The following is a 26,316-nucleotide window of genomic DNA, read 5'->3' as shown; positions in this document are numbered from 1 at the left end:
ACACAGGTCCCTGCAGTGTGGATGTCTCCCTGCCAGGTCAGGGCAGGCACCCCAGGCTCTGTTTTCAGGTGCATATGGAGGCCACTGCTGCCCTCCCAGCCTGTGGGACCCACCTGCCAGGGAAGGATTCCTCTTCATTAAATTCAGTTTCTGCTGCCACTCCCTTGACCAGGTCCTCTTCCAGGCCCCCCAGTTCCTGAAGTCCCCACAATTCACCCACATGCCTCCTCCATTTGACACATATGCCTTAAGAAAACCCAGACATTTATTCTGCAAGCCTTCCCAAAGATAGGCCCGTGGTGGATGCATCACAAATGAGCGCATTTCTATTAATTAGAGAACATCAGCAGATAGGAATTCCAGACTTCCACTCCTTCTCTCCTGGAGGTAAATTGGGCAAAAACAACATCAACAACAAAACTTTGTTCATTGATTCATATACTTTCCGTTTTCATAGATGATTTGGAAGTGGCTTACTACAGAAAACCACAGTGAGCTATTCCCGCACAGCTGCTAAAATGGCCATTATCGAAAAGAAGAGATGACAAGAGTCCATGAGCATGTGGGGTAAAGGAAACCCTCATGCGCTGTTGGTGGGGACGTACGTCGGTGCAGCCACTGTGGAAAACAGTATGCAGACTCCTCAAAAATTAAATGTAGAACTACCATGTGATCCAATAACTCTACTTCTGGGTATTATTCCAAAGAAAAAGAAAACACTAACTCGAAAAGATATCTGTATTCCCATGTTCATGGCAGCATAGCCAAGACATAGAAACAATTTAAGTGTCCTTTGAAGGATGAATGGAAAAAGAAAGTGATATATATACATATATGTATACATATCCACAATGAAATATGGTTCAGACATAAAAAAGAGTGAAACCTTGCCATTTCCAACCACATGGATAGAACTTGAGGGCATTATGCTAAGTGAAATAAGCCATCAGAGGCAAATACCGTATGATCTCACTTATAGGTGGGATCTGAAAAAACAAAAACAAAAAACACCAAGCTCACAGATACAGAAAACTGGCTGGTGGTTGCCAGAGGCAGGCGTAGGGCCGGGTCGGGGAGTAGGCAAAATGGGTGAAGGTGGTCAAAAGGTACAAACTTCCAGTTATGAAATAAATAAGCCACAGGGATGTAACACACAGCATGATGACTATAGTTAATAACACCGTATTGCATATTTGAAAGTTGCTAAGAAAGTAGATTTTAAAAGTCGTCATCACAAGAAAGGTATTTTGTAACTATGTATAGTGATGTTTAAGTAGACGTCTCGTGGTGATTACTTCACAAATATACAAATAGCAAATCATGTTGTACACCTGATACTAATATAATGTTATATGCCAATTATACCTCAATAAAAAAATTTTAAAAAATACCCATGGAATAGTGTCTCACCTGAAGGTTTCAGCCCCAGGCAAGTTCACTATAAATTCAGTGAGACTGAGAAATGACAATAGAACATTCTTAGGATAAAAGGGTTTATACCTGGATTTATTCTCATGGTGGTAGGTGAAGCACTCAATTCACGTCTGTAACCAGCAGTCCGAGGTCCATAATCCATCTCCGTCTCTGCCTCCACCCAGAGCACTCAGTCAATATTAGTGACTCAGTCAATAATAGCTCATTATCAACGGGTGTGAAAGCAGTAGCCTAGCAGTAGGCCAATTACATCATCAGTAGTTTAGGGTCAGGTGAGGATCCTGGCCATAGGAACTTCTGTTCTCCCCACAACTAGAATATTTAAAATAAAGATAAGAAAATAAATCAAGTGATTCACCAACCATAGCTATGTTCTGCCTACATTTTCTAATGTTTAAAATAGAATGATAATAATATCCTGGTGTCTTGCTAATGGGTTTCAGCCCAGACAAGTTCACTGTGGATTCAATGAGACCGAAAAATGTCAATGGAATGTTCTTGGGGTGAAAGGGTTTATACCCAACTTTATTCCCGCTGTGGCAGGTCAGTCACTGGAATCCCATGCACTCAGAGCGAGTCTGCCTGCAGCAAGCCTGTCTCTTCCTCCAGGCCCTTCTGCCCCCGCAACCCCCTCCGTCTCTGTCCTTGGCGCCACTTCTGTGTCTGCTCTCCTGCAGCTGTGCGGCCATACCACCGTGTTACCCAGAGCACTGGGCGGAGCTCTTTATATGGAGTCAATAACAACGCATTGCCCGCACGTGTGTAGTGAGCGAGCCTACCAGGGCCAGGTGAGAACCCTGCCACAGGAACCTCCACGTTCTCCACACCTGGTCGCAGGATTTCAGAGGTGTGTGAAGGAGTTCCCATTTGTGAAGACACTCTCCAAATGCTACAGGCTCCGGGACTCAGGCTACCATTGCTTGACTGACTCTTTCCCACTCTCCTTTCCTTTTTAGCTTTATTAACTCATACTTCAGCCAGTATTTGGTGAGGGCCTATTAAATGGCATTTATTGTGCTAGGTATTAGGGATACATCTATGCCCAAGGTGGGGAATCCTCCCTGCAAGGAACTTGGCATCCAGTGTCAATGGCCTGCGCAAACGTAAAGGCCACATCAACATGACCCACCCACTGCAAAAATAAAACACGACATGGTTTCCTGGAATGGACATGGGTCTGAGGTCAGGCAGACTTGCGTGTGAATCCCGGTCTGCTTTACTTCTCTGAGCCTCAGATCCCTCATTGTAAACTATGATGAGTAATAACTACCTTTCAGGGCTATTGAAGATTCCTTGAAACGTATGCCAGAGGGACACAATAATAGTTTTACATCTATTGAACACTTACTCTGTGCCAGGCAATTTTTCTATATTACCTCACTTAAAACTCACAAGGACCCTATGAGGGAGTTACTCTTACCATCATCATGCCTATTTTTATAGAGACACAGAGAAGTTGAGTGATTTGCCCAAGGTCTGCAAGCCAGTTAGCAACAGAGCTGGGCTTCACATCCAGGGTGTTTGGTTCCAGAACCCCTGATCTCCGTCGCCACCCAGCACAGCTCCTCAGCCATAGCTGTGCACTTGCATCACCGCTGAGGCTCTGGAAGAAGACGAGCCCCTCATTCTCGCCATGGGAGAGTGTGACTCAGTAGGTCTGGAATGAGATCCAGGAATGTGTGGTTTGGAGACCTCTCCAGGTGGTCATTATGTGCAGGCTGAGAACCGCTGGGTGTCCACATAAATGGTAAATGGTAGCTGCTATTACCAGTGAGGGAGAGGGGGAGGGCTTTATAGAAATGGTCTTGAAGGATGTGGTAGTTTTCTTGGCAAAATGAAGATAAGGGCTGTCTAGGCAGGAGGAATGGCATGAGCAAACCCACAGGGAATAGAAGTGTACAAAACTCAGGTTTCTGAAACTCAGCTGTGTGTCAGTGTGAGACAGGGCAGCGGCAGGGGGAGGAGGGCTGGGGCTACCATGTGGCGCGGTTAGAAGTCTGGGGCACCTGGAGAATTTTCATGCAGGGCAGAACATAATCTCTAGATGGTCTTTATTTAAAAGCTCATCTTTTTTATTCCAAGAACTTTGGCATGTTGACGGAAATGAATATAAGCAGGAAAAGGAAGATGGGAATTTATGATTAATTTAGCCAGAAGCATCATAGTGCTTTTGGTGAGAGAAGTGAGTAGATTGTTGAAAATTGAATGCACTGTGAAGTGGCTATTATTTCAGTGACTTACCTCATTTTGGAAGAATGAGGAGGAAGAAAGAGTGTTTTCACAGTGAAGGATATGGAGGCACAACTGGGGGAGATCAATCTCTGTGCAGGCGGCAAAGAGGCTATAACTGCAGAGACCAGAGCTGCAGGGAGGAGCCAGCGCCCTGGCCTCTGGACTCGAGTGTGTGGCTGCTCGGCAGGGGTGAGGTGGGAATGGGAGGCCACAGGAACAGGTCCCAGGTACCTCCTCTGCCAGGGCAAAGGGCTGCTGCCTCCTGGGCCCCAAGATTTTTCTGAGTGTTCCACGCCTTCCTTTGAATTCCTGTCTTTAAGAAATGCAGACCTCTGTAAAATTAAATTGGGAGCAGGTATTTGTCAGTTCTCAAGATTTCTTGATGACTGAGAGGATTGTCGAGATTGTGCTTTTGAGGCAGTCAGCCTCGTTTTAGTTACAGTGCATGATGTGCTTAAGATTCCCGGCTGTAATACGAACTGTGTGAGCTGCATTCTTGATTTGCAGCCCCTGGGACACTGTGCTGGGATTTCCAGCCTTCTTTATTTTATGCTAATAGAGTCAGTTGATTCTAGGCATGGCAGAGACTAGAAAGCACCATCATTACATGAAAAGAAGCAGTGGTTGAATAAGTCAGCTCCCTCTGGGTGAAACACAAAGCTTAGAAATAGGCAACTACATCTGCAGTGGGAGACTCAGCCCTCTGTCTGTGGGAGGTGACCTCACAGATGGTATAGCATTTTATCCTCACAGCAATCCCATTTCACAGATTGGGAAATTGAGGCTCAGAGTTCTTCCTCACAGAAGGGCACCAGCCAGTAAGCACCTAAGTCAGCATAAGAATCCCTATTTTCGTGGTGAGCATTTCATACTGTACATAAATGTCAATCACTATGGCATACACCTGAAACTAATATATGTCAACTATACTTCAATAAGATAAATAAATACAAAAACAAATAAACCTTGTCTAGCTGACTCTGAATCCAAGTGGGGAGTACTTAGATTTGTTCCTGATTAAAGAAGACATCCTTAGCATGGCTTTTTCCTCTCTGGAAGCTGCAAGACTGCTTTCCCATGTGGCCTTCTCTGTTTTCAGGAGGGTCTGCCCTGTGCTCAAGGTCAAAGTTCTCTGGAGACAAAGGCTCTGCTCCTCACTGAAGATGTATGGGTATCACTTATGGGCATCTCTTTTGCTTTCTAAAGTCCAAAACCACATCCAGGACTTCCAAGCACCTCTAGCTTTGTCGTACTTTCCCGGCAGCTGGTCATCTCTCCCACTTACCTTAGATATTACTACAGCTGCTCTTTATGCTAATCAGCAGTACTGGACTGGAGGGAAAACCTTGCCTATTTTGGGTGCTGCTTTATTAAGAACTTTTTAAAACTATGAGGTATAGCAGCTGTACAAAAGAGCATATAAATACCTCTTTGTGCAGGTTAAAGAAAACTAAAATGAACACCCATGTCTTATCGACCCAGACTGAAATCTAGAAAGGGTCCAGGAGCTTAGAATTCCCATGGCCCCATTTCTTCACCATGACACACCAGTGACAATGGGAAGCGGGATATTCTTTAGTTCTGCCTGTTTTTGAACATCGTATAACAGGCATGCACCATGTGTATTTTCCTTGGCTGGCTTCTTCCCACAGCATATACACGACTGGGTGTCATTCCCGCTGCAGTTCTTTGATTTCATTTTCAGTGCTGTGTAACATTCCATCTTGGGACTTACTATAGCTTATCTATTAACTCTCTTCTGGTTTGGGGTCTGGCCTCACAGTATTTTGTTTGGTTGGTTCACAAACATTCTGGGTCATTGGATGTGCACTACTTAGCTTTTCTAAATAATGCCAGTGTTTTCCAAAGTGGTTGGACCAGTGTACATTTCCACTAGCCAGGGTCAGAGTTCCAGATGACACTTGGCATTAGCAGTTTGCATAAAAAAACTGATATTCAGGTTTTTTTTCCTGTCATTCTAGTGGCTGTGAAATAGTAACTTGCAATTTTTATTTGCATTTCTCTGGTCACCAAGGCAGTTAATCATCTTTTCAGCTTTACTGCTCTCTGTGAGTCCTTTTCTGTGAAGCTTCTGTTCCTTTCTATTGCCCATTTTTTTGTTTGTTTGTTTCCCCCTCTGGCTTGTTTGACTTTGTAAGCCATACAAGCAGTAAACATCTCCCAATTTGTAGCACATCTCACTTTTTAAAAAATGGAAGAGGAGGTCTTAATTTTAATCTACCTCAGATTTGTCAATCATTCATTTCCCCTGTGGTTTGAGCTTCTGGAGTCTTGTGTAAGAAATGGTTTCCATTGTCTTCTGAAAGTGTCATAATTTTTCTTTACATTTTTAACCCAGCCAGAATTAATTTCTGTGTATGAATTTAGATAATCATTGTCTTGATGCCATTCATTTAATAGTCTATTTTTTCCAACTGATTTGCCAGGCAAGCTCTCTAATAAATCAAGTCTCCATAAATGTGTGAGTCTATAGGTCAGCTCTCCGTTGTGATGCATAGTTCAATCTGTCTGTCTCTCCCTGTGTTACCTTAATTACTAGAGCTTTATGATATTCTTGACATACAAGTTCTTCCACCTCCTTCTTCAGAAATGTCAAGGCCTCTTCTGTTTTTGTATCAATTTTACAATCAGCTTGTCATGGTCTGCAAAAAGACCTGTTTGGATTTTGATTGGCATTACATTAAATTTGCAGATTAGTTTGGAGGAGAATAAACACATTTACAATCCTGAACATGGATATTTTCCTACTGATTGAAGTGTTCCTTATTGTCCTTTAATAATATTTCACACTTCTTTCTGTAAGACTCAAATACATTTTTTGTTAGTTTATTGCTGCATTTTAAATGTTTTTTGATGCTATTACAAATTTTTTTAAAATTTCACTCTCTAGCTTCTTATCAAAAAGGCATAGGAATGTAATTAATTTTTATCTATTGAGTTTGTATCCAGCAACCATGCTCACTTATTCATTACAATTATCTTTAGATGCTTTGGTAAATAGCATCCTAAGTAGCTGAGATTTTTTTCTTGAGCATCTTCTTAAACTGATGAGTAAAGTACCAAATACTCCTTCTTAGGTAAGTAATCTTTTTCTAGGAATCTAACTTGTTCATCTATTTCCAAATATCCTCCCATTCTATTTAGGGTTTATAGCATCGTTCCTAATATTATTTTGTTTTTCTCCCACCTTCCCTTCCTCTGTCTCTTTTCATTCAATCCTGCCAGAGGCTTCTCAGTTTCATTGGTGTTTTCAGAGATCAGCTTTTGGCTTGTAAAAAATCTTATTAGTGTATATGTTTATTATCTCTTTAATTTCTGCTTTTCTATTTGTCCATTCTGTTTCTCGTAAAATTGCATTCAGCTAATTTTGAAGTGTATTTTCAGTAAAGTTCTGTTTTACATATTTTAAAGTTTCTGTTATGATTTATTCTTTGGTTCATGAATTATTTATAGGCATGTTTCCTAATTTCCAAAGGAAATTTTTTTGGTTATAATTTTTGGTTTTACTGATTTTTAGTATCTGTCACATTGAGTCAGAGAATGTTATTCGTATGGTACGGTTCTCTAAAAGTTGTTGAGCTTGCTTTATAGCCCTTTAGATGGTCAATTTTCATAAGTGGTCAAGCTCCATTATATGGTTATTAATTATTGCATTCAAATTTTCTATGTCCTTTCAGACTTTTTTGGTCAGCTTGATCCACTACTTAACTCAAAGAGATGTGTTAAAATTTCCTACTATAACTGTAGATTTGTCTGTGTTTTGCTATAGTTCCATAAATGTTTGTTTTTTGTATTTTGAGGCCAAGTGGTTAAATGTAACATAAATTTACACTTGTTACATTTTCTTGGTGAACTCAGTGCTTTTCACATTAAGTCCTAGTTCTCCCTGATATTTATATAGCTACACCCATTTTCTTTTGGTGAGAATATACTTGGTATATCTTTTTAAAATTTGTACTTTCAGTTTTTCCTTTATGTTTTAGTTGTGTCCCTTGTAAGTAGCATTTATTTGGATAATGTAAAACACTTGGTCAGACAATCCTTTTCTTTTGCCTGGAGCATCTAGTCCATTGTTGTCATTGTGATTATGGAAATATCTGGAAATATGTATCCCATTTGGTTTTGTCCTTTCAGCTTGTTTCACCTTTTCTGTGTTTTTCCCCTCCTTTTGAATTGATTTCCTCATTTTTTCAATCTCTACTAAGTTTGGAAGTTATACACTCTAATTATATTATTAATTACTTTATAATTTTAATTACCAAACTCTGAAGTCATCACTATTCACCTTCCTTCCAAACAATACCAAGATTTCTCTTACGCCTCTCCTACCCCCACCTGACTCATAAGTCACTGTGGGCTTTTGGTAAAAACCAGTTGGTTCATTTAGCAGAATCTCACTCCATGGTTCTTCCTTCCGCCATTCCCCTTCTACCTTGGTGGTCAAGCTGCACTCGAGAGGCCCAGTTTTCTTGTTATCCTACATAATTTTTGTGGTTTAAACTTTTACAGTGTCAGAACTGCTAATAGGCATTTCCCTTTAATTTTCATTAAGGTTACTGTGCTGGGAAATCGGATGAGTACAAAAGGCTGGTTGTTCTCCACTGGGACTCTTTTATGTTAGATGTGGCTGAAAATCCATCTCCAAATGGCTTCACTATAAAGCAAAGTTACTGGCTTAGGTGATTAGAAGATTCAGTGGTTCCAAAGATGCCACCAAGGTGCCCGTGTCCCCCAACCTCTCCCCTCTGCTTTCTTGGGACATCTTCATGTTCCGCACCGTGGCCCCTGTCAACCCCACCCTCTTCCCTTGTGAAACAAAACAGTCACATCGGTTCCTGAGAAAATCCTCACACCATGTCTTCCTGGGGAAGGCTGTCTTTTCTGGTGGCTCCTGGTCAAGCCCTGGCTCTGGGATTCATTTGCTCCCCTTGACCAGAGTTGGGCCACGTGCTGCTCCCTTGGCGAGGATGATGAGGTCCTCTGATTGGTGTAAGCCCATTGCGGCCCACCATAGGCCTAGAAGTAGGATAGATCCCACCCAAATGCACAGCGGAGATGGGAGAAGGATGAATTCACCAAATTAAAATCCATGTGCTCTTGGCTGGAGAAGTGGGGAGAGGGATACCCTGGAGGTAATGCATAAACGCCTCTCATGGGCTCCTCTCAGCATTTCCCAAAGAGGGAAGGAGGATGCCATGTCCTCCTGTTGATGTTCAGACAATGCCAGATGATTTTCTCATCTGAACTCCACCCAAACAGGGGCCCCTTACCCCAAATTTGTAAGTTAATAAATATTGCATTGTCACTCTTAGAAAAAAATTCTCTCTGAAATCCTAAGTATAAATCTGTTAGGATTCCTAAATTCTGAAGTGGGCAGAGCTATGTATCTACTTTCTCATTCTGAGAGGTAAAAGGGGAGAAGGTGTTCAAAGAAAGGGCAGTTGAATCACGGCTTATAACAGTTCACAGGCGACCTGACATTTCCCTTGATGGGTGCCTCGGGTGCAGGTGCCCCATGGATGCATGTACTCTTTCTTGAGATATAATTGATCACTTTTAAGAGATGCCCCAGCATTCAAGAAGAAGGCGGAACAGACTTGGAGAGAAGCTTTACCGAAGTAGAGAGGAAGTCCCCCGTGGGCAGGGAGGGACTGCATGGTGCATTTGTTCCCCACCTTTGGTGTTCCAGGGGACAAGATTGCATTTTAAGAGACGCTGTTAAGTGTGACTTGTCCTCGGAAAATAATCAAGTGGAAATTTCCAATTCATGCTACAAAAAAAGAGATTAAGCTAATTTTGGCTAATTTTCATGTGCTGTTTGCAGTGGTGACTGAAATAAAGATTAATAACCTTGACCACCATTGGCATAATCCACCGTAAGTGGATAAAATTGCATCACTCTAATAATCTAATTTAATGTTTCCTAATCAGTAGGGGTTCTTGTAGATTTGCAAATATTACCTCTAAATTCTTTAAACTAAAGCCAGATAAATTTGAAATGATCAATGCCTCTGGAATATAAAATACATGATGAATTAATATGGTCAGTAACAATATGCATATCTTTTTTCAGTGAGAAATTGGTGTGGTGTGTGTATGTATGTGTGTATGTGTGTGTGTGAATGTGTGAATACGTGGGGGGAGGGCAGGGAGCAGAGGCCTTTTATTTTTATCTGACATTTGCATAATCTATATAAGTGGCTATGAGGATGAATCTGGGAAGATCATGGTGAGGCTCTGGGCAGGCCCCAGCTTTCTACACCAGCACAGAAGGCATTCTCAACAGGTGGGGCAACGTTCCACTGCAGTTTCCGCCCTAGTTTTCTATTTGATTTTGGGCAAATCACTTGTCTTGTTTCTGCATTTCCGCTGTGTAAGGTAAGGGACATAAAACACAAATGAGCCTCTATGCCCGAGGAGTTTCCTATTCCCCCAGGTTGCTGTATTTCCATCTGTCCTGCAGGGGGCGGTCTTACTCAGAGGGCCCTGAATTCAGCAGAACTGTCCAGTCAGGAGAACTGGACCCACATTTGAGTTCCAATGTCCTGCTTTTCCAGCTTTCGCAGCTATGCATAATGTAACAATGGGTCAAGTCTTCTTTAAGATAAGAGACTTTTATTTGATGGTTAAATATAGTTAGGAAAACATCAATGAATGTAACATGGCGAGTTACCCTATTTTTGCGTTAGGTTTAGTGAAACACCTGCTAGCAAGGACATGTTATTTTTAATCTTACCCTTTTTTGCCTAATGAAAAATGTCGGGATGGCCCTCCCCTAGTCCTTGGCCAGAGTGGAAGCCAAAGAAAGACGTTAAGCCCAGACAGACTGTGTGCCAGGAGAAAGCAGAAGGCTGCGGGAGCGAGGCAGAGAAATACTGGGTGAATAATAACCTGGCAGCATTGTTTGCCAATTCGTATAGAGCCTGAATGCAAATTAGCACACGTTCATGGGTCCAGAACTGAAAAGAAATGAGAACAAGATGAAAAGCAATGGCACTTCCAGCCAATCCCCGTCTTTATATAAATCTTGCCTCCTCCCCCCCAGATGCCTCCCCCACTGCCCCTTGCCAACTCAGAGGAGGGTAGAGGTCTAGGGAGCGCTGGCGTGGCTTGGCGCTGGGGCTCCCAGCTCAGCAAGCTCTGGATCAGCGCTCAACTCTGGGTGCCCCTTAGAACTGCCAGGGGGGCTTCTGGGAAATGCCCAGGTGCCACCCCAGACTCTACCTTCTGGATCTCCAGGGTCTGGGGGCACTGGCTTGGGTGTTTTCAAAAGCTTCTGAGGGGATTCTCGTGTGAAGCCAAGGTTGAGAACCTCTGCTCACACCAGTGGAATGACTGTAGCTCTGCTCATAACTGCCTGATCCTTTATCTGAGCAGAGCTGCCAATCTGCCTTACCAGACCTCCACGTGCCTATATATTTTCATTGATGAACAGCTGCTCACCTCAGGCATGGTTCTCACTCTCTAGGTTGTTAGAACTGGGTTAGGTATTAAACCCGTTCACTGGTCTGCATGTCGGCAGGACCAGTCTCCTGAGTCAGGCCCTGCCATCAGCACCAGGGCAATCCTGGCCTTACTTAAAAGGTAAGCTTTTCCAGGGGACTTTGCTTCCAATCTAAATTAAGATTTCCTCCTTAAAACATTCCTGTTTTCACAACTGTAGTCATAGGGAAGGAAGGAGATAAAATTAAAGGAAATCAACTGTTGGCATTTCTGGTTTTTGGTTTGAGTCAGTTCCCTTTTTGTTTTTACTTGATGCCATCACATTGTATCAGCATTTGCCAGAATATTTTTGAAATGCCCTTTTTCTCCGGCTTCAGTTCAAGAGGAAGTGGTAAAGGCCAAAGACTTGGCCTACTGATGGCATCCGCCCACGTTTTGCACAAAGAAGATGCGATCTCCCGGCTCAGACCTCCAAACCCCCCAGGCAGCCCACCACTCACATTCCAAACACCTGAGGCCTGTGCTGAGAAATCCTAGGTTGTATTTTCAGTTTACTTTCTGACTTCAATAAGTATTGACTGCTCGGTTTTCTCCAGCTCAGTTTTCCCACTGGAATAATGGGAATCTCTGTCATCCACTCACAGGGTGACAACTAACTTGTAGACATTTGAGGTCTTTGGATGAGAGGTATTATTGTTTATAAGTACAAAGGATTATTATTTAGTTATCACTGAGCTTGCAAGGTATTCATTCACAAACAGTTTTTGGAAGAGAGCTTTAAGGAAGGGCAATTCAGGGAATTGATTTCCCCTCCCCTGGCTGCCCACCCTTCTTGGCCATGACTCCATCAATGTGACTGCAGCTGGGCGGACAGCTGGAGAGACCTGTCGCCTTTCTGGTCCCTGCTGCCATTCTGCAATGTCTCTTCTGATGGACACTGTGAACAGGGCATTAATTCTCCGGCCCAGCTCTGGCTGCTATGAGGTGTTAAGACTTGGACAGCGGGTTGGAGAGAAGACTTAGTTGGTTTAAAGAAGTAAAATGCCTCCATGAGCTCATGAGCAGAGCAACGGAAACCTGACCACCGTCCCTGGAGCTCTGGGGGCTTCTAACCAGAGGCTGGCCCCTTGTAAGCTGTCACACTGTAGAAAGAGAAGATCTTTGGCTAAGGTAGAGAGGCTGGTTGATGCCAGTGACTGTACTGTTGTGGAGAGGCAGGGTGCAGGAGACCTAGAAAGCTCTCTGGGGCTCCCCTGCTGGCCTCCGAAGACAGGTTCCCATCCCGTTCAGGGAAAGAACTTCCCATTTGTCCTGTTGTGTGCACTATTGAAAGGAAGCAATATTTAGAGCTGATCTAAATCCCATTCTCTGCAATTTAATTTCTCCAAGGCCCAGAAATCCATGCATAGGATGTAAAGACCAGGCCTTTCTAATGCTGATGTGTAAAGGGAACTGGGCAGTAGACAGAACAAAATTTTTGCTGTTGCATTATGGAGGCCATGAAAGTGGATTATAATGAGACTTAAAAATCCCTTAACCACTACTGTTTATGTACTCCTGCCCAAGGAAAACAAAGTTGCTGAAGCAGAAAAATGCTTCCCAAAGGAAAAATCAGTTTCCTTGTTGGGCGACCTGAGAAAGTTACCACAACTCCATTCAAAACCTTCAGGCACTTGACTTTTTTTTTTTTTTTAATATCCTTTACCTTTTTAATAAAAAGTAAAAAACAAACAAAAAAATACATCAGTGTCCCGAATAGAACCTCTCTATGTAAAGGTGTCACTAAACAAACATAAGACCAGACTAAAGAAATGAAGCTGTGAATAGCAATATGATATATTATGAAGCATTATATATGTATGTATATATTATATATGAATGTGCAGGTGTATGTGTGTGCACCTATGTATGTGTAAATATGTAAATATTTGCCTACATACGTCACACACACACACACATATATATTTATACTGACCTCTTTAGATTGAAGTCCAAGGCACTTTTTACAATGAACAGGTTAAAGCCATTAATTGAGAACATAACTGTTTCTGGGTACATATCTATTTATGGCGCCAATATTACAATTCACATCTTTCTTTGCTCACCTTAGAGTGTCTCTGGTTGGTGTGATGAATAAGAGAACTGGTTTAGAAAGAGATTAGGAATGTTTCTAGACGGTTAGACTAACCTCTCTTGCTAGTTTCCAGTGGGAGAGAGTTCCCGCTGTTGGATGCCGAGTTTCCTGAGAAAGGAATACTGATACAGCTATTTCTGTCCTATGCTGAGCAGTAACTTAAATGGCCTTCTGGGGGACCTGCCCTGAGGGTCCACTCGATATTCTAATGGCCCTGCCAGATAGGCTACAATGAAAACCCTAAAGAGGGGCTTTGAGACAGCTGACAGCTAACAGCTATGAAGTGAGCATTTAAAAAATTAGACTGGAAAAAGCTAGCCTGTTTTTGTGTACCCTTTAAGCTATAGGACTTTCAGTGGAACTTTAAGACGCATTTTTTTTCTTTCTAATCATACAGGACCTTTACTTCTTCAAATAATTCTGCAAATGAGGAGCAAGGAAGAAATGGTTTAATTTTCCGATTATTAATGATGTTGGGACGCGAGGCCAGTGCTTCTCAATATTTAATGTGTCTACAGATCACTTGGGGATTTTGCTAAAACACTGAATTTCATCAAGTAGGTCTGGCCTGGGACCTGAGATTCTGCATTTCTAATGAGTTCCCCAGTGATGCAAATGCTGCTGGTCCAGTGGACCACACTCTGAGTAGCAAGGGTTAGCATATAGCCATATAGTTGAATTACTGTCAAGAAGTTTGCTTTCCCCAAATCAGGAATTTGTATTGGTTTCCTTGATCTAGATTGAGTAATAGCTCTGAGGGGGAAAATCAGAATATATTTGCTCTCTATAATTGTAAAAGTCCTAGTCAGTCTGAGAAGCAATGGAAGGAAAAGCTGAAAAACATAGTTCTACTTAGTAGCAGAAAAGTAGTATGAGACAACTCAATTGCCACCAGTACATTCATCAGTCAATTATAAAATTGAGAATAAAGTAATTCCCATTACCCAGTGAGTGAGTAACCTGCTAAAAACAGGTGCCCTGGAGTTCTGATGGCTTTAATGGAGCTCAGTCTAATATATAAGTGAGGAGCAGTACAAATGCTGAGAGAATTTAGCTCAATAAAAATAAAATGTGTGTACAAGTTAGGTCTCAGCTCCACAAGCAGATTGAAGCTGGACATTTAGATATTTCTCTTTCAGACAGCATAACTACTATTATTGAGGCCCAAGACTTATCAGTATGTAAGCTCAAATAAATGGAAGTATGAGAGGATTCCAGCCTTTTTCCCAGGAGAAAATCTGTTGTTTTGCACAATCAGTGTATCTGTGTGAATTTTCAGTTTGTAAAGGGAAGAGGAATGCCTGCTCTGTTAAACAGATCCTGAAGCTACTTAGTTTGTGCCTGTGTGATATGACCCCCAAGTAGTGATAGCAAATGAGGAACCCTCTTGGGAGGAGGCCCATTGATTCTAGGAAACCTCTGTTCCGTGACCAAACACATCCTCTTTTCATCTAGAAAGAGCCCCCCCATCATTCAAAGTAGGGAAGTGAGAAATTCTCCATGTGCGTCTCAACTGCTATATCAGAGAAAGAGGGGGATAGATTTCATAAGTTCCTTGAAAATTTTCCTCAATTTTGCCAATCAAGAACACATCTTGATTGAAACTCTTTCTTTCCTCCCAGCTAAAGTAGCCAAAAAGGAAGTCCTGCCTCCTCTCTAATTCCCTTAGGACCTGTGCCATGTTATGGATAAACATGTGGAAACCTAGCTCCCTTCAGGCCACTGCCAGCTCAGAAAAGCACATTTGCACCTGGGGCTCTCACTGGGCCCTGTATGAATGAAATTCTGATCCTGATTTTACTCTGACCTAGAGAAAATCATATTGGTGAGAATTTTGAGTCTTTTGTATCATAGGAGAACAAGATTCTTCCCTGTGCCCCATTCTGACATTGCCAAAGGAAAAACTGGTTGGCTGAGTCTGAGATTTATATAATTTATTCAATGGGGCCTCTGCATTTATGTAGAAAGAGCCTGCGCTTATTAAACGGGTTTTGCACAGCTGCTAAAGGAGTGATGGCTTCTAAGATCTCTTCTGAAATGGCTTGATAGAATTTAGGGTAGAATTATTCTCCTAAGCTTGGAATACTGTTCTTGTGTGTCTAACAGTCAGGTCTTGGAGAATTAGAATATGGCAGTTCTGTAGGCTAAAGACCCTTGGTCTGGGTGTCAACAGTCACTAACAGTGATGTGTACTCAGAAACAGTCGTTGAGAGAGCAGGCTGACACTCAGCCTGCTGAAGACTAGTTTGATACAAAACATTAATTGAAAGTTACAATATATTTTATAATATAGCAATATATTTCATATTTAAAATAAACCGTTATGCTTTCTCCTATCATTAAAAAATAGCAAGCAGTACAGAGAGGCAAGATGCAAATTCATGTTGAAGCTCATCTGATTCTGAATATAAACACTTCAGTTTCTGAGTTTGCCATGAAAATGTTTCCTCCGTTAACATCCTGTTTCTCTCATTTGTTGTTCTCTTCTGGTCAGTGCAGAATGGAGAGTCTGGGACCAAAATTGAGTTGTTGTTTCATTAAAAAGTATGTCTGATGAAGGTGAATCAGTCCCGGTTGAGATTCAAAAACGGAGACAATATGACACAGCTGGAGAATGTTGTTCATTCTCCGACCTTCTTCTGTGAACTTGGACGTTGGCTGTTCCAATCAGATTCATATTTGATTTGTCACTGATTTCATTTTCTTCTTCTTTTTTTGTTTTGGAGAGGGGGGGGTATAAATTCAGCCACTCTTTGGGATCCTAACTACAGGTTGGTGTTGAATTTTGTGCTTTTCCTCCATCAGCTTGGTTGGTCACAACATCTCTTTTGTTTGTTTCAACACATGGTCCCAGCCCAAGATTACAGCTTTCAGAATGTATTTCTCAGGTGTGTAAACAACGGTCACAGGGCACTTGGCACCTAGATTTGGAGGTCATACGTTGAAGATTTGATAATGGTTTTGTTCAGAGGGAACTCCAGTTCATGTTTGGGCGTTTCCAGTAATGGTGTAAGGAAAAAAAGATCACAGTTATTTTTTTTCTCTATCTGTATATATTTATATACCATTGCACTGAGTACTTTTTAATAAGCTTCGGTCTATTTCAGTAAAAATCTACATATTACTTGCCTGACGGGAGTTCAATGTTAATTTCTATTCATGCAGCCTGGCATAAGTTTTCGGGATGAAGAGTACTCACCCTGTTCTCCTACCAGAGGCAGACCGTTAATATTGCTATCCCTTTCTTAGTGGTATCGATGATCCCATTCCCATAATGTTTACTTTGGCAGCAGGAAGGAAGGAAGGACACTGTCCAGGGAGTCATCAAGCTAACTGGAGGGAAGAGGTTGTTTTCAAGTCTACCAGGAAGCCACCAGGTAGCTGTCTAAGGTACTGAAACCAAACGCCACAGTCAGTAGGGACAGCAAGATGACCGCGAACGGATCCTTGATCTGCGTCTAAGCAACTTCCAGGAAGTAGAATGACTGTATGGAACTGGGGACATATTTTAGGATTGGAAAGCAGAATTTGAAAAAGAGTAGGAACCTACTGGTAGTGCAATGACTTAATAGTGTCTCAGCTGGGGTTCTATGATGGCAACACCATTTAGTTCAGATGAAACACTGATTCTTAATTTGGGTTGTGTTGTTTGTTGAGGTGCACTCTGAAGAAGGAGAGGGGTCCTGGAACTATGTGCCCACCCATATTTCTCCCAACTAATTTCACTATCTAGTTGATATGTAATAATTACTTTTTGGTAACTGTTGACTACATTCAGATGCAACATCAAAGTATGGTCTACATAGAGTTGCCTGGGCTGCTGTTGATGACACTAATGATTCCATTTTTAAACCTATTGAATACTTTGTACTTAAGAATATGAACTATTATTTTCATTTTAAGTTCAGAGAAATTGAGGTATGAGGTGGTTATATTAATTAGCCAAAGAAGTGGATCCAGTGTTAGAGTTTTATTCTGATTCTGTATCTCTAGTTTTCTTCTTTTCCATGGTTATTTATTCATGAGGAAATTACTCAAAATCTAAGGAGTAAATCATCAAGTCTATTAAAAATACTATGTCTTCAATGCTGTTCCTTCTTGGCTTTTAATAAATAACAATAGCTTGCACTTGCTCAGCATTTTAGACTTTACTTGCACATACCTCCTAATTTTACAAGATTGTTGTTACACCACTGGTACTTGCTGAAGTCAGAAATTAGTGGTGACTCAGGGCCTTACCCCTTGTGTTCTTTTGGATATTAAGCATTTCTAGAGATAGGACGTCCCAAAGTTACATATTATGAGGATGGCAAGAACAGTTCATAGACACTTTATGACAACTTATTGATGATGATCGCATATACGTGGCCTTTGATCCCAAGATGCAGATTTTTATTTGGACTTCAATCTAAGGAGGAGTGAGCCCCTAGGCTGGTTTGATTTACCAGCTGATTCTATGTCCTGAAATCCCACTGAGATTTGTGGTCTCTAAGTATCACAGTACATCCCTGACTTTACAGTACATGAAGCTATAGTATGGCTTAAGCGATGAGGGGGTGGCTCTGTATTTTTACTTCGGGTGTCTAGATATTTTAGGGAATATTAGGGTACTTTTACCTGTCACTTAGTTATCAGCAAGGTTATAATAGGGGCTCTGCTGCTGAGTCAGCCCTCCAGGAGTGGGCAGAACTCAATCTGTTCACTGTTCAGTGAGGTTATTGTAATTAGTAGTTTTTACATATAGCCAATTCTTGAGTAGACAATGAAAACTCCACCACCAAACTTGAAAATAAGGAAAAGGCATGATAAGAGAATCCACCTGCCCCCTTTTCCATTCTGATTGGGATGCTGGGGTGCAGCGGAATTAGCCAAAAGATGGGCTATAGGAATAACATGTAGGTGATCTACAGCATGGATAATCAATACCTAAGTCATCAAGGATTGATTATACTTGCAGGAGAATGGGTAACTTCCCCCCACAAAGCTGAAATACTAGTATAGAGAAGCAGCCTCCCATTTACCATTGCAGGATCAACATGCAGATTCGATTGGGGTTTTTTGAAGGTTAAGTATTCTTTCACCAAGAATAAAAACCATACATAGCTATTGCACTACCAATAGGTCAAATCATGCCACAAATACCCACATTTTTCTAGGATGCCAGTGGTTACTGCTACTGGAAATAAATCCAGCCACTCTCTTTAATAGTGTTAGTAACTTGGTCTTCAGGGCTTACCTAAATGTACAGCATTAATGATGGGTGAAAGAAGAGTGATCCACACAACAATGGATCAATGGTCTGCACACACTTGTGGGCAGGGGAAGTGGCAGTGGGATCTTGCATATCATTTATTTGAGATGAAGACTAAATCCCTATTTAGGTGCACATGTACACACACACACACACACACACATATCACAGGGTTACAGCAGATGGAAAGGGTGACTAGGAATGAATAGCTGAGGGCTGTAGGTTAAATGATCAGGTTTGGCATACTCAGGTTGACCTGTCAGTGGTCTCCACTTCATGAAATGGAACTAACACCACAAAGAAATGGCATGGTTATTTCATCTGTTTGTATGTTTGCCTGAATTGTCCCCGAAAACAGGAGCACCATTCTTGGGACTTAAAAAAAAAAGCAGGGGGATCTTTCAGATAACCAGTAGTTAAAAGAACAAGTAAAAAGCTTAAAAAACCAACAGCAGGAGTGGCATCTGTGGTGTGCAAAACAACCAAAGAAAATGTACAGAGGAGCCATCAAAATGAAAATGAGGCCATTAAAGGAACAACAGCAATAAAAAGAGAGAAAGGAAGAGAAGCTCAGAGAGAGACCAGATCCTGAAATAGTGGCCTTCATTCTAGGGTTGTCTACCTTTTTCTGCATAATGATTCCCTTGTCCTTGGAAGGCCCAACACAGCACTGCAGAAGAAAACTCCACAGCCAGATGCTGCCTTTGGAATGGCAATGATGTCCTGTACAAAGTGAAACCCCACTGGGCAACCACTTGCAAATCACCCCCCTTTTATTTTACCCTAAACAGATGAAATATTTCCTGCAGTATGAGTGAGCATCCCACAGGCAGAAGTCAACAGCCCTCAGCATGGGAAACATGATGAATAACACAATGGCCTTCACGTCACAAATGTCACGGGTGGTCAGATTATGGAGCAATGGAAAATGTTTGCATCCACATGCCCTCTCCTCACAACGCCTGTCACAACACCGGATTGTGATGTTTCTGAAGCCACATGAAGTTTGAGAAAAAATTGGAACAATTTTTGCACCAAGATTAACATGGCACAGTAGGAAAAGGCTACTGACAAATCCATGCCATCTTACCTTACCCACAAGGTCCCCTAAGGGCTCCCTGTCATCTCATCTGTCATTTGGAGGTGATTTCGGGTTAGGTGGAAGGAACCACATGGGCCACTCACCATCACTTGTCCTTTCAGCTCAGCAGCATTCGGGTGAGGCTCTTGACCCCTCTGCATTCCTAACATCTAGGCCTGGAAGCCTGTTGCTGGATAAACAGAGCTGAGCAATCCCAGGCAATACTTTTATTCACTCAGATGTTACTGGGTCGCACCCGTTTGTACATGTGTGCACACACAAGCACAAATCCTGTCCCTCTTGCCTGCCATACATACACCTGGTCGTGTGCCCCACTGGAACACAGCTTGCTCGGGTATAAGAAGAAAACTCTGCAGAAGCTGTTATTTTTAGACGGCTGCTTATCCCTCCAGGATGCCAACAGTTTGGGCTTGGCAATCATCTCAAACAGTGTGGTGCACATCCAGGGTGAAGAAACCTGTATTGTGCTTGAAGGGACCTGCATCATCAGGGAAGGTCAGAATGTGGCCAGTACTAGCAAACTACCAGGACTGGAAGCACCCACATTCAGATCCAACCAACTCAACACACACTTGGAGAGGGTCTACTGTGTGCAGGGTAAGGTACCAGGTCCCTGTTCATTTAGGTCAAATTCAAACAAGAAAAGACCTGGGTGGAATGTGGAATGTGTGTGTGTGTGCGCGTGCAAATGGGTGTGTGTGCGCACACTTGCAGACACAGGTTTATGTGGGTATTAACATTGGATGGAAAATCTGGCTTTTCATTTGTATTTTTTTTTTCAGTCTAAATTGGATTTTATGACTGTGTAAGGTATGGGAGAGAAGAACGTCTGTTTTGGCAAGCTGTAGGCAGCTCTCTTTTACTTTTGTCATCTGCAGGCTTCCTTAGACAAAAGGAAAGGAGAGAAGTGTGCTGGAGGACCCAGTGGTGAGGAGCCCATCCCCCAAGCCTGTCACGGCCCCCTCCCCTGGCAGGACCCTCTCCTGGGCCGGCTTCACTGTGCACTGGCTACTTCAGTGCACCTGACCCCCCACCCCCCCATGTGAAGACCTGAGATTGAGCGTGGATTTCTGTTCTCCACCAACTCGGCAGCAAGGGCCCTGCCAGAGCGTCGCTTCCTGTCATCTCCTCTTCCCGCTCCCAAGTAGAGGCACCTAAACAGAGATTAGATTTCTGGTTTCAAGGCATATCGAACCAAGCACGCTGAATGAACATGAGTTAGTCAATTAGCTCCGTCTCTCTTTTTTAAGTTCCCTGGTCTGATTGTTCCTTGATGGCAAAGTGACCAGGAGAGAGTCGATTTGCATCTTAAGACCTATGGGTAATGCTTCTGGAGTGGGGAGTTTTATTTAGCAACTGCTTGAACTTGTGTACGGGGTTGGGAAGGAGGTGGAGCTGACCCCGATGGGGCTGTCGGAGAGCGGGGTGTGGGTGGTGCCCACTGCCACGCTGACACCCCGGGCCTCCACGGCCGCAGACAGGAGCTGGTGCTGCTGCTGACGCAGGGCGTCTGCGATGAGCAGGGGCAGGGAATTGAAGCTGGCCGTGAGGTGCTCCAGCTTAGACTCCAGGCTGCCGATTTGCTTCTCCAGGTCTTCGCTTCGATCATTGAGTTCTGTGATTAAGTCATACATGACATTCTGCATCTGCGTGGAGAGACAGAGATGAGAGACGGGGAGACAGCGTGTCATCAGAAAGGAACCTGCAATGGGAAGGATGGAATACTCCTCCAGGTTACAACGCGAGCGGCTTCCGCACCAGCCGTGTCGGATCCGGCCAAGGAAGGAGAAACAGCTTACTTTCCAGGAGACATGGAGGCTCAAGTGGGTGAGTTAGTACTAACGTAATGCATATGAATTATAACAACATATTAGAAAATACATATAATGGAAAAGAAGCAGTACTTTTTCTTAAGTGGAGCCAGTCTCTACTGTGCTCACGTTCTCACTATAGCCAGTTTCTCAGATCATGTGGCTGCTGCGCCTAATGATTAAAGAGAAGACTGTTTTGGGGGCGAGGAGGGGCGGGCCATGCAATAGACATAATTGTCAGGTCGGGGTTCAAGCAAGTCTGCAGCTCTCTAATAATGTGCCCTCCTCAGGCTCCTTAACCTCTCTGAACTTTGGTCTTCTTGTAAGATAGGAGTTAATGATAACTACACATAGTGAAGTTACTGCCCCGCCTGCCCATTTTCTACACAGCAGCCAGAACATACCAGGTACAGCATAACTAATTCCTCCAGCACGGCCCGCAGCCAAGCGGCGCTGCCTCCCTGAGGTTACGGGCTCTCCCCTGCCTGGTGAGTGAGGAGGGGCATCCTCCTCCTGGGACATCCCTGAAGGATCAGTCCCCCCACAGAGCTCCGGTGGTCGTGGAGGCCTTTGTGGATCTATCACACTCACACGCTCCCTCTGCCCCCTACCTGACGCTCACTTCCTGACAGGCTCCCCAGGTAAACCTCCTGGGCTCCATGTTGTCTCTCTGTCTGCCAGGGACCCTCCCTCACCCACACATCCCATGGATGGCACTCTCACCTCCTCCCGGCCTTCCCTTAAAAGTCACCTCCTCAATGAAGCCCCACCCAAACCCTGCTTAATACACCTTGTCCCACCCCCACTTCTGATCCCACTAACCCTGCTCAGCTTTTTTCTTTTCTTATCTTCCTTGTACTGCACGAGCTAATTTGCTATTCCCACTGCTTACTGCTGTTCTCTGTCATCTCCCACCAGCAGGAAAGCTTCTCCAGGGCAGGGATCTTTGCCTGCTGGGTTCAGGAATATGTCCCAAGGGCCTTAAGCAGAATCTGGCACATAGGAGATGCTCAACTAACATTGTGTGATGGGCAAATACACATAAACATGCTTAGCAAGGGGGTATGTACCTGACTGACACTAAAAGATGTTGGTAGAACAAGTGGATGAATACAATTGCCACCCACTCCATCCTTTGGCCAAGGTAGGAGTTTTACTGATGAGGAAAGGCCCTTTGTGCCACAGATGATGTCCATAGACCTAGAGGTTTGTCAGTGTTTACCACCAAGACCTGAGCGGCTGAAGAAAAGGCAGGAAGACCCCCAAGGGAGGCCAGTCCCGGGCACCTCTGTGGAGCAGGTGTTTCGCAAACACCTGTGATTGCACATTGAAGGAGTTTGTGACAGCGGGGGAGCCAAACTGGGGTTCTCCAGGAAGCTGAAAATAAACTAAAACTTAAAAGTAATCAAATCAACTTGCCTTCTGAGAGTTAAGTCATAAAACCAGGTCAGACTAGAGCCAAAGGGAGTTCACGCCCAGTGGGCCATTTTCCTTCCTAAATCTGCTCTGTGCCAAGCTCTCTGCCTCCAGGAGAGGTGCTGCCATTCCCTCGAGTTGCCCCGGTATCACCCTTTCCTCACACGCTCACCTCCTACCAGAGCAAAGGCCTGCCAACCCCACCTCTAAATATCCCTCAAATTCAATTCACTTAATTGCAACTAAACCACTTTAGTTCCAACCAATACCATCTGCTTATTATGCACTCAGTATAGTTTTGTGCCGTTGTTCTGACACCACTCTTACATCAGGCAACTTTCTGATTATAATCTGGCTTCCGGGCTTGGCCTGTAGAACACTCATCTATGTGACGGCCATATTTCTTTCTGAAAATTAAATGACATCAGAATTGGGAGCAAGATTCATGGGACTCTTCGCGGTCGCCGTGTTCCTGTGGCTGCAGTGGCAGAGGGCCAGATTGGCGGCTGCCTCGTCCCCCTGCTGTGTGGCACTGTGGCTCTTGGGGGTTCTGGTCATCTGCCCGTGACACCCTGATTCTGTTTTGTCTGAAATTTCAAGTTCCTCCAGGAGGATGCCGAAGCCATTGGTGCCCCAGGGGCCAATGGAGGAGGACGCAAAGGAGAGGAAAAAAGAGGCAAACGGAAGGTGGTGATGGGAGAAGCCAGGGAGGAGGTGAGGGGAAGGGGACTGAAAATGCTGACATGCCCCACAAGGCATTGCCTGGGGCGCCAAAGGAGTCATCACAGGGGCAGAATGAAGGCAGCTCTGTGGTTGTGAGCACAGGACCCTGTATCGTGGACACCCTCGGAGGAGAGGGTGACTTTGGAGATGGAAGTTCCTTCATTAATTAACATTCACAGAACCTTCTCCAGGTGCATATTCTTCCCAGAATGTACAGAACCACAAATTTATTGGATTGTAGGGGTGCCCTGACAAGCTCTGGACTGAATCCGGCCCCTGGGTCCCGACCCCAGTACTGCCACTCGCCAAATGTGTGACCTTAGGATGGTCACTTTGTTCCTTTGGATCTTGGCATCCTCATCTATATTCATAATCAGAACTAACATTTGCAAAAACTTAATCATCTACAAAGCATTGTCACAGATATTATCTTATTTGATCACAGGAGCCTCAGATGGTAGGAATTACTTTTACATTTCAATTGAAGAAATTGAAGCTAGCGAAGAGTCCAAGTCCTCCCAGCTCTGCCGTGCTGTAAGATGGCTATTCAATCTAGCAAATAACATTTGGAGGCCACAGGCCATTTTCTTAATCTAAGAAGACGGAAAGGCAGGGGTGGGAAGGTGGGGAGTTGAGGGGACAAAGCACAGAAAGAGAAGGGAGAGAGGTGGCAATATCGTCTCCTCTGTTCTGTTGCCTGGTGACAGGATGCCAGGGTGAATGTGGACCAGTGTGAAATATGCTAAGCTGCTGCCAGGCCCTTGGGAGAGTCTCCGGGGAGGTAAAGGCAAAGACAGGGTGGATGTCAGAGCGGGCCTCCTCTCCAGGTCTCACACCCCGGCCCCCAGGGGCCCTCCCCTCTCCACCCTTTCTTTCTAGGTAACTTGTTCCCGGATTACTGATGGCTTAGTTCCCCTACCCAGTTTGCGGAGGTTTTGCTTCCCTCTGTCTGCTCTGTGCTGGGCCCCATCTCTGTGAGAGGCCATGGGTGGCACTGAAGAAATGCAGGCTTGGAAGTCGCATTTGCCAGATATTCCCAGGTGCACATCAACCCTAGTGTGTCCTGCCAGGGGAGAGGTGAGGTCGGTAACATTGCTACTTGTGGAAGAAGCATCTCAAGGCATCTTGTCGGGCCTTTCCTGCATCTCACAGGGTGGGTACCCCGCCAGGTTTGCCTTACATGACCCTATTCCTGGCCACAGCTAATTAGTCCAAGGGTGGAAACATAACCCGGACCAACCAGGCATCTCAGGCTTCTGAGAATTTAGCATCAAGACCAATAGTATTTGGCCAATTCGTCTTTGCCTGTGACTAGAAGTGAATGTGTACTCCCTGGATAGGGGCCTGCCGTGGTCTGCCATGGAGATGGAGGCATAGAAAGCTGGTAGGGGAGAGGGCAGAGAAAGAAAGGCAGAGAAAACAGAGGCAGGCACTTGAACAGAAGGAGAGAGAAGAGAGGGTGAGAGAATTCTTCCTGAGCTGAGGGATTCCCAGGTCCGGATTTAGTTAGGTGCCTCCTGAAGTCTGACCAGACGCCTACTTTGAGCTTCTGCCTGGAATGAGTTCTTTGTACCCTTATAATAAACGCCTCCATTTTAAACCAAGTTCCAGTAGTTTTCTGATACTGAAACCCAAGAGCTTTAACCAACACTCCCAAGACCCTGGGATTCCCTCTTACACTCCTGCACGCCCCACCTCCGGGCTTTCAGAGGCTCTGCACTGCACCTCAACGCCCCCTCCAAAGGCACACAGGCTTCTCCCCATCCACGCAAGCCACGCATTCCCTGACACAAGTCCTCCTGGGCTTAGGAGGCCCCTTGTGGCTTGATCCCAGACTTGAACAGGGTGCCTGCACGTGGCCCAGCAACCAGCAATTTCTCTGATTGCACCCTCTTTTCAAAGGGTGCTTAATTTGCCTGAGGGAGTTTCTCTTGTTTACCCAGGAAACATGTGCCATTATGATAATTGACATCTGCTGGAATGTTCTGCCAGCCTGGCCCGGGGCTGAACACTGATAAACAATCTCTATTAAGAGGCAATGAGGAGAAGGGACTGAGGAGGGGCAGGCCCTTTCTTCAATGGCGCCTACACCCAGCTCAACCAGCAGGGCAGCCTTCCATTCCTTGGCTTCAGTGATTTGCAAGAAGAGCGAATTTCTTTATAGTGTTTATAGCAATTCAGGGCCAGGAACGCAGAATGACAATGTGATGTCAAATCTTGGGCCCTCAAAGGAGGGCTCTCTTTTTTGGCATTTTGTGTACATTGTAGGCTATCTGCCTCTTTAGAAGTAAAGAAATGCACCCACCTCCAAGCTGGAGGTCAGAAAATCTGGGTTGCAAGGATTGGAGGATGCAGGGAAATGAATTCCCAATAACAACAGCAAACTGGAAGGATCTTCCCAGGTGTGACCTTGATATATGATCACCGTTATATCACCAACCGGCCCTGTCAGTGCCCTTTGCCCTGTGCAAACCTGAGCGCATCCTTAGGAGCCCTCGATGTACATCTAATAAAGCAACACACTAAAGAGATATAGTGGGTCAGCTAATTAATTCCAAATAAAGACAGACTTGAGTGATTGAACTTAAGAAGCAAATGCCAGGTTTTAAAAGACAACAAGATGTATCAGTAGATTGCAATGGTCTTGAATCCAGATCATTGCTGAACCAAGGAGGTATTCTTTGCTTTCCTGGTCCCACCTCGTACACACCTTGGGCACAGCCAGATCTGCACAGCCACACCTGAAAAG

General features: G+C 44.0%; 1 protein-coding gene across 3 annotated transcripts in view; it reads right to left on the bottom strand.

The window, feature by feature from the left end:
* Positions 1 to 15,527: 15,527 nt before the first annotated feature.
* The window catches only part of KCNN3 (potassium calcium-activated channel subfamily N member 3), a 147,336-nt gene continuing 136,547 nt past the window's right edge, over positions 15,528 to 26,316 (bottom strand). For 2 of the 3 annotated variants that reach the window (XM_017676515.3, XM_073221184.1), the window contains exon 8: positions 15,528 to 21,263. In XM_017676515.3, coding sequence (XP_017532004.2) covers positions 20,967 to 21,263 — 297 coding nt within the window. In that variant the 3' untranslated portion in view covers positions 15,528 to 20,966. The remainder of the gene's footprint in view (positions 21,264 to 26,316) is intronic. The other variant, XM_037016765.2, reaches the window with a different exon arrangement.

Source organism: Manis javanica, chromosome 14 (assembly GCF_040802235.1).
Source record: "Manis javanica isolate MJ-LG chromosome 14, MJ_LKY, whole genome shotgun sequence".
Lineage (NCBI taxonomy): Eukaryota > Metazoa > Chordata > Mammalia > Pholidota > Manidae > Manis > Manis javanica.
This window is presented reverse-complemented; position numbering and strand designations above follow the sequence as displayed.